This window comes from Gadus chalcogrammus, chromosome 15 (assembly GCF_026213295.1).
Source record: "Gadus chalcogrammus isolate NIFS_2021 chromosome 15, NIFS_Gcha_1.0, whole genome shotgun sequence".
Classification (NCBI taxonomy): Eukaryota; Metazoa; Chordata; class Actinopteri; order Gadiformes; family Gadidae; genus Gadus; species Gadus chalcogrammus.
In genome coordinates, this window is record NC_079426.1 from 7,648,965 (window position 1) to 7,662,350 (window position 13,386).

General features: G+C 50.0%; 1 protein-coding gene across 1 annotated transcript; it reads right to left on the reverse strand.

Moving 5' to 3' along the window:
- Positions 1 to 6,909: 6,909 nt before the first annotated feature.
- Positions 6,910 to 9,656, reverse strand: LOC130404955 (zinc finger protein 787). The gene is made up of 3 exons (XM_056609906.1): positions 9,396 to 9,656; positions 9,102 to 9,296; positions 6,910 to 7,968 (listed from the first exon to the last, which is right to left on the reverse strand). Exons 1-3 carry the CDS (start codon positions 9,654 to 9,656, stop codon positions 6,910 to 6,912), a joined length of 1,515 nt encoding a protein of 504 aa, XP_056465881.1.
- Positions 9,657 to 13,386: the final 3,730 nt, after the last annotated feature.

Here is a 13,386-nt window from a genome sequence, read left to right on the forward strand (position 1 = left end):
TTGAGTGTCGAGGTGTCCTTGACCTAACCCTGACTGATGTTGTGATAGCTGCTGCTGGAACAGAGACTTCCAACTCTCCAGCAGTAGCGCCCCAAGGCCAGATATGCGCCTAGCGGGAAAAACTGATGATGATGATGATGGTATGAGTACCATTTTGGAAATGTCTCTTTACCAAATATAGTTCAAGAAGTACACTTTGAAGCTTGTTCACTGTTTTAACTTCTTTGTGCGTTTCCTGGCCTGGCTCAGAGACCTAGATGAATTAGAATTCATGTTCACACAAAGTTCACTGGTTTCAAGAGTAAGCTTGACCTGTCTGAGTGGTCTGACAGAGAGTGTCCCGCCTGGAATCCACTCGGCCAGCAGTCAGTCTGGTTTTCAATGGTCTTTGAATCCCTAAAGGCACAAGAGAGGTAGCGCTACAAAGTTAGCTTAGCTCTGTTTATATTGTCACCGTTTTGTGACAACGAAAACAGAGCTAAGCTAACTTTGAGTGGCATTTAATGAGGGTCGCCAGGGTGAAGTATGCTAGGGTTGACAGCACTGCCATTCAGGAGGCTAGGCTAGCTTTGTCCTCTGACCCAGGCAAACAGGTCTCCATCAGTTCAAATAATGTTGACAATGTTGCTGCAAAATAGCTGAGAAGAACAATTATGTTGAGCTAACTTACATTGTTGACCAGGGAACTAATTTCACCCGACGTGTTAGTGACTAGCTAGTGAGTAGTATACAGTTCAATAGGCGATCATGAAAGAAATAGCCTAACTATAGGCTATTAACTATAGGTAACTATAGTTACTATAGTTAACTATAACTATAGTAAACTTTGAGGTGGAGTCAAAGTCCAGATAGGATGTCTTTAAATGTTTTCTCTTTTATAACATGAAGATAACAGAGGAGGCCATTAAAAGAGTTAATGCTGATAGATTTGGTTCATTTATTTATTTTGAAGGATACTCTGATAGATAAGAGAGATATAAGAGGAGAGAGAGGAGAGGAGAGGGAGGACTCTAGAGGTGATCCTGGTAAGGAGTGGTGGCGAGGACCAGTCAATACCAGCCGCCGTGATGAAACCGTAGAGCAGACGGACGTCTCGTCTGTCTCGTCGTAGTCGGCAGAGCAGAACCCGTCCCACCGCCAACCGACAGCCATGAACCCTCCCCCGGCTCCACTCTCTCCTGAAATAAAACCCCAACGCCCACAACTTACCTAAAAAACCACACCCCAACACCTACCACCAAACTACACGCTGAACCCCGTCTCAAAATAATCATAATCGTCCACCGCCGGCTGTTTGAGTGACAGGCAGCGTAAGTGTCGAGTGCATGCGCGTGCGTTTGTGCGTGCGTGTCAGAGTTAAACCCTCCTCTGGGAGGCGCAGATCAGGAGGAGCAGTGTCTGCTCATCAGTGAAAGAGGAGCCGACAGGAACGGTTTAAAGAGCCTTCAGGGGCCCTCACAACACCGCTCAGGAGCCCAACGACCTTCACCACATCTCCCTCTCTCACGTACCTCTCCTCTCTCCTGTTACTTTTCCTTCTCCTCTCATTTCTCCTCCCTCCTCTTTCCTCCTCTCTTCTCTGGAGGAGACAGGAGCCACTTCACTGGCGTCAGTCTGTGAGTCTTGTATCCAACACACAGACACACACTCAAACCCCAACCTGGAGGTTGTGTGTGTGTGTGTGTGTGTGTGTGTGTGTGTGTGTGTGTGTGTGTGTGTGTGTGTGTGTGTGTGGTCAAATGACCTAATTTACATAACAAGTGGTAATCTCGTTAATCAGAGATAATCTGAGAAGTGATTTCCTGTCCCAGCGAGAGAGTGATGAGCAGCATGACCCAGCGCCCCGACCGGTGACGTTAAACACATCAAATCACATCCAGTCAGCTCCTTTGGACCAAAGGGACTTCAGAGCATCCAACAATGAAGATACATCCCAAAAAGAGCAACAATCATGCAATGATTGTTCTACATTTCAAGTGCTGCTTCAACTGCTTCAAGTGCTACATTTTAGAAGAAAGAATAATAATTTTTGATCTTGTATCAAGGGGTGATATATATCATATATATATATATATATATAATATATATATATATATATATATATATATAAGCCCAATATAACATGTTCTGCGGTGATGGGAACTATGATAACTACGTTTCATCACAGCCCATCTGTCCTGAGGCATCCCTCAAGGTTCAATGCTCGGCCCCATTTTGTTTAATAAGTCTCTGCTCCCCTTGGGTTAAATGATTAGGACCAATTCACTGTTTCCTACCACAACTTTATTTTAAACAAGTACCCTCCCCCCCCCCCCCCCCCCCCCCCCCCCCCCCCCCCCCGTACCCTCACTATGAGAGGAAGGGGTTTAGAGGGGGTCCCAGCACCCCACTCAACTGTTTTCATGTTGCCAAGGATACCATACTCCCCCCCTTCCTCTCTCCCTCCTCTCCGTGGTCCAAGGGGTTTCACTTTTCTCACAGTCTCTCTCCCCCCCTTCTCTCTCTCCTCCCTTCTCTCTCTCCTTCTCCTTCTCTCTCTCTCATCTCGTTCATTATGAAACTCAAATGAAACAGGAAGACAAGCCATAAAGAGAGAGGGAGGGGGCGTCACGGAGGACAATGAGAGAGAGAGAGAGAGAGAGAGAGAGAGAGATTCATGATGACATCATCAGCCTCTATTCTCTCTGTTCGGTGCCAGGGGGCCAGTGGTTGTACATCAATTCATTACACACACACACACACACACACACACACACACATAAATGCATGCTCACATAGATACAATCACACACAGAGAGATAGACAGACACATCGAAACACTACACACAACCACTTTAATACACACACGTTCACACACAGGGAGAAACTACACAGAAACACTTAAATTCAGACTCATGCCCAATCACACAGAGACACGCATAACCCCACTGACATAGTCATACACAAATAGACACACACACACGCACACACACACAGACAGAGTCATTACACAGAAAAACACACTCATGAACACATGAATCCACAAAAACACTCAGAGAAGCGCGCGCGCGCGCACACACACACACACACACACACACACACACACACACACACACACACCACACACACACACACAACACACACACACACACACACACACACACACACACACACACACACACACACACACACACACACAGCTCAGCGCTGAACACAGGCCGGTCTGTGAGGGTACAGACGCCACGGGTCGGAGGTCGCCAGGAAGTCAGAACTCTTCACCACGGCAACTGTCTCTTGCCCCAAACACAGAGAGAGAGAGAGAGAGAGAGAGAGAGAGAGAGAGAGAGAGAGAGAGAGAGAGAGAGAGAGAGAGAGAGAGAGAGAGAGAATGTTTTCCCACCCACTCTTATGTTCATTTGATTCGGCCCATCCATGTGTGGTTCTGTCTGTCTGTCAACCTGTGTCTTTTTATGTAGTGTCTGGATAAATGGACAGAAAGTTGGATAGTGTTTACATCAGTAAAACAGTGTGGTGGGTATTTTGTGTGAAGGAGCCAACTTAGAACGACGTCTGACAACATGAGGAGTACAGTAGAGTAGTCTATCGGATCCACCTTCTACCAAAACAGCTCGTCTACTATGATGCAGATTTCTGCTGCGAACGCCCAATCCATTTGCTAGGACTCTTAATGTTTTTGCCAAACATGAATAAAAAATAAAATAAAAAATATTTCACGCATTTTAGTTTTACTTGTCACATACAAAATCATAGAGGCACAACTAGTAGTACAATTTTTTACTTTGCCTGCTCCTTCGACCTAAGACTACTGGGATCCTTGGCTAACTGAGTTAAAGACGCAGATTTTTTATTGTCCATGCAAAGAGGTCTTAATAATTAGAAACGCGGAAATATTGTTGCGATGTAATATGGTAATAGTATGGCGTGTATAATTTTGAAAGTCTTATTTTTTGTTGCAGCGCCATCTAGTGGATGACATGACACTGTGGTTCCATCTGTTTGTGTTTCTATTAATATAAATATAAACTTAGCACAAAAAGTAAGGAAATTTGTGTTTGGTTGATTATTTCTCTGTGGAAACAATGTTTTTTGGCAATAAATCTTATACCGTTGGAAAACCTGTATAGTTCCCTTTCAAATGGTGCCCCATTTGTAAGGAACATGCACTTGTGGGATGAGCAGCAGAGCTGAGTATGTGGGTTGCGCCCATGAAAAATTTGCCAAATCTTCTCTGCCAATGCCAAACAGCTTATTCTGCCATTGACTCGTTTGATGTTTGGTGGATTGGATGATTGAAGTTTGAAGAAACAAGACATATTGGCAATTAAACAATTTATTCATTTCACAAACAGGAGCCTCAGTAGCGTGGAAGAACCATACACAGCCACAACAGCCTGGCACCTCCTCCTCATGCTGGTCACCAGCCTGGTCACACACTGCTGTGGGATGGCATCCCATTCTTCAACCAGCATTTGTCGCAAGTCAGCCAACGTGGTTGCGTTGGTCACTCTGGCACGAACAGCACGCCCAAGCTGATCCTACATGTTTCCAATGGGGTTGAGGTCAGGACTGCTAGCAGGCCATTCCATCCTCTCCACTCCCACATTCTGAAGGTAGTATCTGATAAACCCCGCCCTGTTGGGGCGAGCGTTGTCATCTTGGAGGATAGAGTTCGGTCCCAGACTGTGGAGATATGGGATTGCCAGTGGTTGCAGAATCACAGCTCTATATCTCTCTACATTGAGATTGCCTCCAATGAAATAATCTACCAAACACACATTTCCTTACTTTTTGTGCTAAGTTTATATATATTCAATTTTATATATTTATATATATTTTTTTTTATAATACAGCGAAGGGCCTTTTACCAGACTTTAGACCGCGCATAACAACCATGAATCCATATAATGGGACTAAACTAAATGCTGATCGTGACGTCACTGCGTTTATTGAGTCATGGACGTCTTATCTTATGAGCAAAATAGTCTCACAACCTTTTAATCACAGAAGGCAAGAATGCTCCAAAACGGGACAAGAAGCAGGATATTTTCCAAGGTTTAATACAAAACGCAAGACAAACCATGTCAACTGGATTGATTCTATTGGCAACACGATAGTGTCGTCTCCTGCGGCGGAGGGCGAGCAGCGCCCCCTGCTGGCAGGAGAGGAACCAAACACAACAGGAATCTAAATGCAAAAAACACTTTGGAGGAGAACGGACCAAACGAAGAAAGCAATAAAGGGGAAGAACTGTTTGTCCTTGAAACTCCCAGAATCCAACAGGAGACGGGCCGTTCGAACACAGAGAGAGAACAAACCTAAAACATAGGAAGTGAACAGAGACCAGGGAACAGGGAGAAGTACCAAACTGTCTTTGTTTCTTTTTTCCCTCCAGCACGGGGATCTGTTGGTACATGTGAATCTTAACTCTTTAAATTCGTGCTTCGGTCGCCCACAGATATAAATAACATCTATTAAATTAAGTTGAATCCAATTGCAAACATGAAATGATATTCACAAGCCAAGTGTGGGGGAGGAGGAGAAGGGGTGAAGGTGAGAGCAGAGAGGAGCCTCTGCACCACATCAGTTAATTGCCACGAGGGGTGTGTGTGTGTGTGTGTGTGTGTGTGTGTGTGTGTGTGTGTGTGTGTGTGTGTGTGTGTGTGTGTGTGTGTGTGTGTGTGTGTGTGTGTTCCAGAGGTCGGGGGGGGGAACGACGACACACACCGTAGTGAGGAAGATGATGAAGATAATCAGAAAGCCCATTCTCAAACCTTCCTTTCCATATTCATACGTCTCACTCCACACCGCCAGAAGTATCCAGGTTCTGTGGAGGCCAGTGGCCCTCCAGGTCCACCTTAGTGTGTCAGACGCCACCCCCTGGGATCAGTGAGTCTCTACAGACACAGAGCTGGGGTCTCCCCAGGACGCTAGCGATGAGGTCTTCATGCATACATAGGAGGCTAGGAGGGGGGGGCGTGGCCTCTGACAGACGCGGAGCGGACAGGAAGTGGTCGCCCTGTAGGGGAGTTCAGACAAACCGCCGACGTCACGCAACTCGCCCAATCGGAACACTCTGACAAGGAACACAGCCAATCAGATCTGAGGAACAAGGGAAGGGGGCGGGAACAGAACGGGCTAAACAGGAGGGACTGGGAGGAGAGAGAGAGATCGACTGGGTGGAGAGAGAGAGAGAGGGACCGAATTGGGGGGCATCCGTGGCATACTGTTTAATTAGTTGGACTGGTAACCGGAGGGTGGCCACTTCGATCCCGAGCACATGGAGAGAGAGAGAGAGACTGGGTAGAGAGAGAGAGACTGGGTAGAGAGCGAGAGACTGGGTGGAGAGAGAGAGAGAGAGAGAGACTGGGTAGAGAGCGAGAGACTGGGTGGAGAGAGAGAGCGAGAGCGAGAGAGCGAGAGAGAGAGAGAGAGAGAGAGAGAGAGAGAGAGAGAGAGAGAGAGAGAGAGAGAGAGAGAGAGACTGGGTGGAGCCCCCCTGGGGGCGGCCGGAGGGGGCTCGCTCCCCCGCACAGGCCACACCCTCACCCAAAACTGGTTAGTTTAGCCATATGCTAGCTTTAGCTTGGCCCTAGCCTAGCTTTAGCGTAGCATGGGGCTAGCGCCGGCCTGGTCCCGGCGGCCATTTATACCGCCCGTCGGGGAATGTCAACAAGCACGGCAAACAGTGCAATTTATCGAACATTTGCAGAAATAAAAATGGAGTTTAAGGGTGGGGGCTGAGCAATTCATCAAGTGTCAAGAGCCATTCAACAAGTGTCATATCAACCATATACATAGTTATGACCATATAATTAATATCCCACCGCTATCTACAATGGGCCCCCGTCCCATGCCCGGCCCCCGTTGGTGGTGGAGGGGCCAGGGGGGCCCCTCAGCCAGACCGGACCCTCACTCGGAGTCCGACTCCAGGGGGGCCGTCTCGTCCACGGCCCCCTTCTTCCGGCGCTTCAGGGGTCTGGCGTGGCCGGGCCCCTGCTGCTGCATGTGGGCCTTCTTGTGCCGCGAGTAGCTCGACGAGTGCACGAAGGTCTTGTTGCACGCCGCGCACGAGTAGACCTTCCCCGCGTGGGCGGAGCCCCTCTTGCGGTGGAACTGCGCCCGCTGGTGGAAGGCCTTGCCGCGGCCGCCCCCCCCCGGGCCCCCGCGGTGCACCTGCTGGTGGCGGGCCAGGCCCGAGGCGTGGCTGAAGCTCTTGTCACACAGGCTGCAGCCGTGCGCCCCCCCCAGCTGTTGCTGGTACTCCTCGTCCTCCGAGCCCCCCAGGCCCCCGGGGGGCCCTACGGGGGGGGGCCCCGCGGCCGGGCCCCGCTTGCCGCCGCGGCCCCCGCCCCCCCGCCGGCGCCGGTTCTTCTTGCAGAGGGTGTAGAAGTTGGGCTTGTCGCGCGAGCAGAGCTTGAGGCGGATCTTGAGGTCGGAGGAGGACTCGCCCAAGTTCTCCTTGCCGGGCGTGTAGCTGTCCAGCAGGTCCTTGACGTGGCTCACCTGGTGCTTGGACAGCATGGTGGAGGTCCTGAAGGTCATGTCGCACTGCGGGCAGGCGTAGAACTTCTCCCCGCCGCCCGCCACCCCCAGCATGGCCTCCATCTGCCCCGCCTTGCCCGCCTCATGGCCGGGCCCCGGGGCCTGCCGCTGCCGCCGGCCCCTCTTACCCTTCCCCCCGGGGCCGGCCTTCAGGCCCCCGCCGCGGCGGCGCCGGTGGTGGTGGGCGGCGTGCGGGCCGTCCTTGGCCCCGCCCTTGTCCTTCTTGTGGACCAGGCGGTGGCGGGACAGGCTGGAGCTGTGGTTGAACTCCTTGCCGCAGACGTTGCAGGGGTGGATGCGGCGCTGCCCGTGCAGCCGCAGGTGGGAGCCCAGCATGCGGCTCCCCTTGAAGCTCATCCCGCAGTGGGGGCAGGTGTAGCGCGACTCCCCCGCCGCCGCCGCCGCCGCCGCCATGGAGGAGTAGGGCTGCACAACACACAGGGAGAGACGGGCGTTACCACGACGACCACCGCCACCACCGCCGCCATGCATCGGCGTCCGGCCACCGTATAAGGGCGTTGTTCGCTACCATGACGACCGTGATGAAAGTCATTACCATGAGGAATTCGCTCACATGACTGCACTAATTACGGTGACGTTATTACTTAACATGTCATTCATTACCGTGATGTCATTCTTTAACCGTGATGTCATTCATTACCGTGAGGTCACTCATCACCATGAGGTCATTCGCTCCAACAGAAAGGTTACCCCGACAACATTCACTTCCCACTAGGGATGCAACGGATCACAAATCTCACGGTTCGGATCGTGTCACGGTTTTTGAGTCACGGGTCGTGACTCAACAACAACAATTAAGATAACAAGGCAAATGTGTCTTTAAATAACCCTAACCCTAATAAACCCACTAACCCTAATAAATAAAATCTTCAAATGTGTAAAAACAAAATAAAGTGAAAAATGTGGTAATAATCCTGCTTCCTTTAAGCATAGTTAATATTTTAAAAAATTGCAATCTGTGGCATTATTCCTTCTTCTTTTTAACATGGATATTAAATAATCCCTAACCCTGGATTTACAATTCAGGATGTCTGCATTTCCTTGGGAGAGTTTAGTCTACACTCTCCCAAGGCAATGCAGACATCCTCATCTTCTTTTTTTTCATCAAGTATGGTAGCGAAATATTGTTTCTGTCGTGTTTTATTTGGCATTTTGTAAATCCATTGATTTCGGTTGGAAAAAACAACAGAAACTGTATTTCGCTACGATACTTGATGCGGTTGTTAATATCGGAATTGTCCTTTAAAACATGCGCTGATCACGTGAACGCACAACTTTTTTTTTTATCAGCCGATCCGCGGATCACTTGCGTCCTGAACCGTGAGGGTTGATCCGTACGGATCACGGGAAACCCGTGAACCTTTGCACCACTACTTCCCACACACCCCTCCTGACGTCACATGGTAAACATGGTTAGCTGAAGGCCCTGAACCCCTAGGGGGTCACAACACAGGTGGGACACATGATGGAGGCGTGACGGAGGCATGAGGTGTGTGATGGAGACGGTGACGGACGGCGTCATCGCCACCCAACCCCACCTGCGGGGGGCGCTTGGCGGCGCCGGGCATGGCCACGCCCTTCCCAGCATGCATCTGCTGGTGGCGGTAGAGGCTGGAGGCGTGGCTGTAACACTTGCCGCAGTAGTTGCAGCGGTACTGCCGCTGGTGGGGCTCGTAATCTACCTGGTACGAGTCGCCGTCGCCCTCCCCGTCCAGCAGGTTGCTGCCCGCCTCCTCCTCCGCCGTCGTCTCCTCCTCCTCTTCCTCCTCCCCCTCCTCGTCCTCCTCCTCCTCCTCCTCCTCCCCCGAGTCCGAGTCCATCTTGATCTCCACGCTCTGCTCCGTCAGCTCGCAGGGGTACACCTCCTCGTAGGGCGCGAAGAACGTCTCGTCCGTCTCGAACTTCAGCTGCTCGGGCGCCAGCTCGTTGGGGTCGTCAGAGTCCTTCTTCACGCAGGAGATGGTGAACTTTGACCCCACCTCCGCCCACTTCACCACGTACTCGATGGGCTGGGTGTCCAGCTCCACCGTTATGAACTCTGCGCCCAGGGCGTCGGGCTCCGACGACACCAGCTCCGTCTCCGGGTCGTCCATGTCGACTCAGCAGGGGGGGGAGGGGGGGACACCTCTCTGAAGCAGGTGGGGCCTCAGAGCACAGCGGGGACTGTGCAGCCAATTATAACGCCTGAAAAGACACAGCGATATCATTCAATATTAATACACAGAGGCAGCCAGTCGGAGCTTAGCCAGTGAACGGCGTCTGGGGAGAGGTTGGTTGGACGTATACTAATCATTAGGGTCTGCGACCCAAACAGGACACGTTAATAACACACGGCTTGACCAGCGGCACACTCCCCCTATACCTGCGATAATATCTCACGCGGCCGTTCGCAAACCCGTCCATTGGTATCGATGCTACAGAAATCCACCCACATATCACCTTCAATCCACGACCAACCCGCGACCCGTCAGCTCAGCCTCGGAGCAACGCGAGAGGAAACGCCTGAGATGAGGAAGAGTCTCCGACCCGCACAGCGGGGCGCCGCGGCCCGACCCAGACCTCCGTTTATACCCCCCTCTAACCCAGAGAGCCATTTGAGACCCCTCACAAACCTTATCGCACACTCATGCGGCTGTGAATCCCCATAAACATCGGGTAGATATTTAGCATGAATATCGCCGGGCAGCTCTGCCACAATAAACAGGAAGCGATGCGGCCGGGCGCGGTGCATTGTGGGAGGGATTAGATGGAGAAGGCCGCCGTGTGTCCCTCTGTCCACACGTCTGATATAAAAGCAGTTAACGTAAACACAAGTGAACGAGGTCGGAAAAACACCCACTCGAACCCTCACGGGCCACGGGTGGTTCGGCGGGTCGGGACGTTAGGCGGGGGTCCAACACTAGAGAATCGTCTCACCCCCCTCCATAACTCCACACCACCAACATGATGCAAACTAAACACACTACTGCACACTGCGCATATGCATGCCATACATCATGTCTGTCCGCTCCCTGGACCATCTGGGTGTCCTTCGTCCCTGTAGCCCCCCATCACATAGCACCATATCCCTGATCTAACGCTAGGCCGGGACGGGGCGCGGGTTCGATTCCCGCTGACCGAGACTGTGACTTAATAAAGCCCCGGGAGGAGGGAGAGGGTTCTGGGGGTTCGTCTTCTACTGAGAACAATAATCCTGTCTCCCACAATGTGGCGGGCCGGGGTCACATCAGCCCCCCTGACACCGGGATGGGGGCGGTCGGGGAGAGGACCCCGCGGAAGAGAAAGGAAAAGCGAATCGAGACCCGGCCGCAGCGGCCCGGGCCCCTAGGGGACCCGCGACCCGAGCGTCACAGCATGCATGCGGGGACGACCGGCCCGGTCCGTCGGCGGCCTGGAGCGGGTCGAGGCACGGCGGGGGGCCGACGGGCCGGCGGACCGTCAGGTCCTCACACGGGGCCCGCCGCTGTCCGTCTGAGCGGCGGAGCGCGGGGCCATCTTTTGTGAGAATCGGTGGTAAAATGGTTTTAAATAGAGATTCGGGGTGACTTACAATCTGCGCAGACGTTTCCCTTTATGGTTCGACTCGACTCACGACAGAATTCTGCCTGTTTCTGCCGCACCTCACGTCAGAACCGGAGCGGAACATCAGCGATTAAGCAGCCGTCGCGATGCCGCCGGAGAGCAGCGATCTGCGGGCGCTGCGGATGATCGGAGCAGCATCACGGCCGTGGGCGGAGTCCATCCCAATGCTGCGCTCTCTGGCCGTATATCCGGTTCCGGTGCAGCGTTCTGTGCTTCTCGAATTTCATTGGACTAGAGACCAGAAAAAACTACAAAGACCCAACAGCAATGTCGCGAAGACTGTCGTTAATATACCGCCAACATGGACACACAGATACACCTGCAGCAAACCTCTAGAACGTTAGTTACTCAGTTAGTGGCGTTTTATTATTGTAGTTAGGTTTGTACAATGTGTAATAGTTAAACAACCAAGTTTTATTTTTCTGCCAAATAGTCCTGGTTCATAACCGTCACCTCGCCCTTAAAGATCCGTCCATTTACTGTATATAACACAACAATAGTGCAACCCATCACCGTCCCAGGACCTGTTTCATCTGTTCACTTAATAGCTGCGTTCAAATAAGAACCGTATAATTTGGTCAATACGAGATCCATTCCACACGCACAACCCTAGAGGCATAGAGGTACTGCCCTAGAGGCATAGAGGTACAGCCCTAGAGGTGAATAGGAAAGTCTTCACCTGCGATGGAAAATAATGGAAATCCCCTTTATGGTGACCATGTCAGCCTGCTGTTTCTAGCCCCCCTCCCTAGATACACCTCTTTTCTATTTGTATGAAGGTGAAACCTCAGTGTTATCGTACAAGCAGTGGGGTACTTCAATAAGACCTTATTAAGCCTAACCTCAACAAATGACTTAACTCACAATATTTTACCTAACACCTTGAACATCTCTAACATCTAACTAACCCTCTTTAACATGATATAACTGGTATCTCGCTCCTAAAAGGCCTGCCTTAACTTACTGTCTCTAACCTAAACTTAACCATCTCTAACTAGTATACTCAATCTATAACATTATCTAATCTGAAACATCTCTAACCTAAATCCTAAGCATATCCATCTATAAACATAACCACACCAACCCTAAATCCTAAACTAAACCATCTTCAACCTTATATCCATACATAGCCGTCTCTAATACAATTAACCATCACTAACCTAATACATTAACTTTACCATCTCTAACCTAATACCTATACTTGACCATTTCTAACCTAGTATGTCAACTTCTCCATTTCTACCAGTAGGTGTCACTAGTCGTTCTTTGAGTAGTAGGCAGACTGTGACCCGTATACAACTTTATTTTTTGATAAATACTAAAAGGAGGCTTGTGCTTTGTTGTCATTTCTATCGCCATTTAAATATCTTACTTGGTAAATATAAATCCTTGGAATATGAGCAGTGTGATAGCATACATTTCAAACAGCTCTAGTAAATAGAACAGTTCAATGTAAAACACGAATGACCTGTTTGGGGGATTTAAAAGGACGTAAGCCTCACATGGTGGGCTTGTGTCCCTCAGTTCTGACCTTATGAATATGTTATGCTCCCATTAACATCTATGGCGGCTTCTCTCTCTGGCTTTAATGCATCTGCATCTGTTACATTTAATCTGAATGTCAGCTAAAATTAAAACATATATGCTCGGTACGTTTAATCTCTTGGTATTGAATCTGAATGTTATCTAACATTAAACATATATGCTCTTTATTTTCCATCCCTGACTGAGAGCTTCTAAAACTGTGTTGTGTTTAGTTCAAAACCAGTGAATTAGTTAGAAACTATATATTTGTCCATGATTTTTACACACATACAAAATGCCACTTAAGTTTTGACTGGATCTGAAAGCATTTCAATTAAAATCTCCCTTCCTTCCGTCCACAGAGTCCTGGCAGTGGACTGGCAGCAGATCACAGGATACATTATTGAAGACACACATACTGACCCTTCTGCATTATGCATGAGGGTCCACGTGTGGGGTGTCCAGCAGGTGGGGAATCTTCCCGTACATATCTCGTGTCAGGTGGTGTTGTTGAGAATATGTTCATAATTCTAAGGTAAAGGTCAACCTCAACTGAAACTCTATGTGTCACTTTTGTCTCATACGAGAGGTTGAGTAAGTTTGTGATGTTTTAATAGACTGTATATAGACGGATACGTGGTGTTATAAACAGGTGCAAAGACTATGACTGTCAATCAATAACCACCTGACCACATGACCAGAATTTACAAAATACTT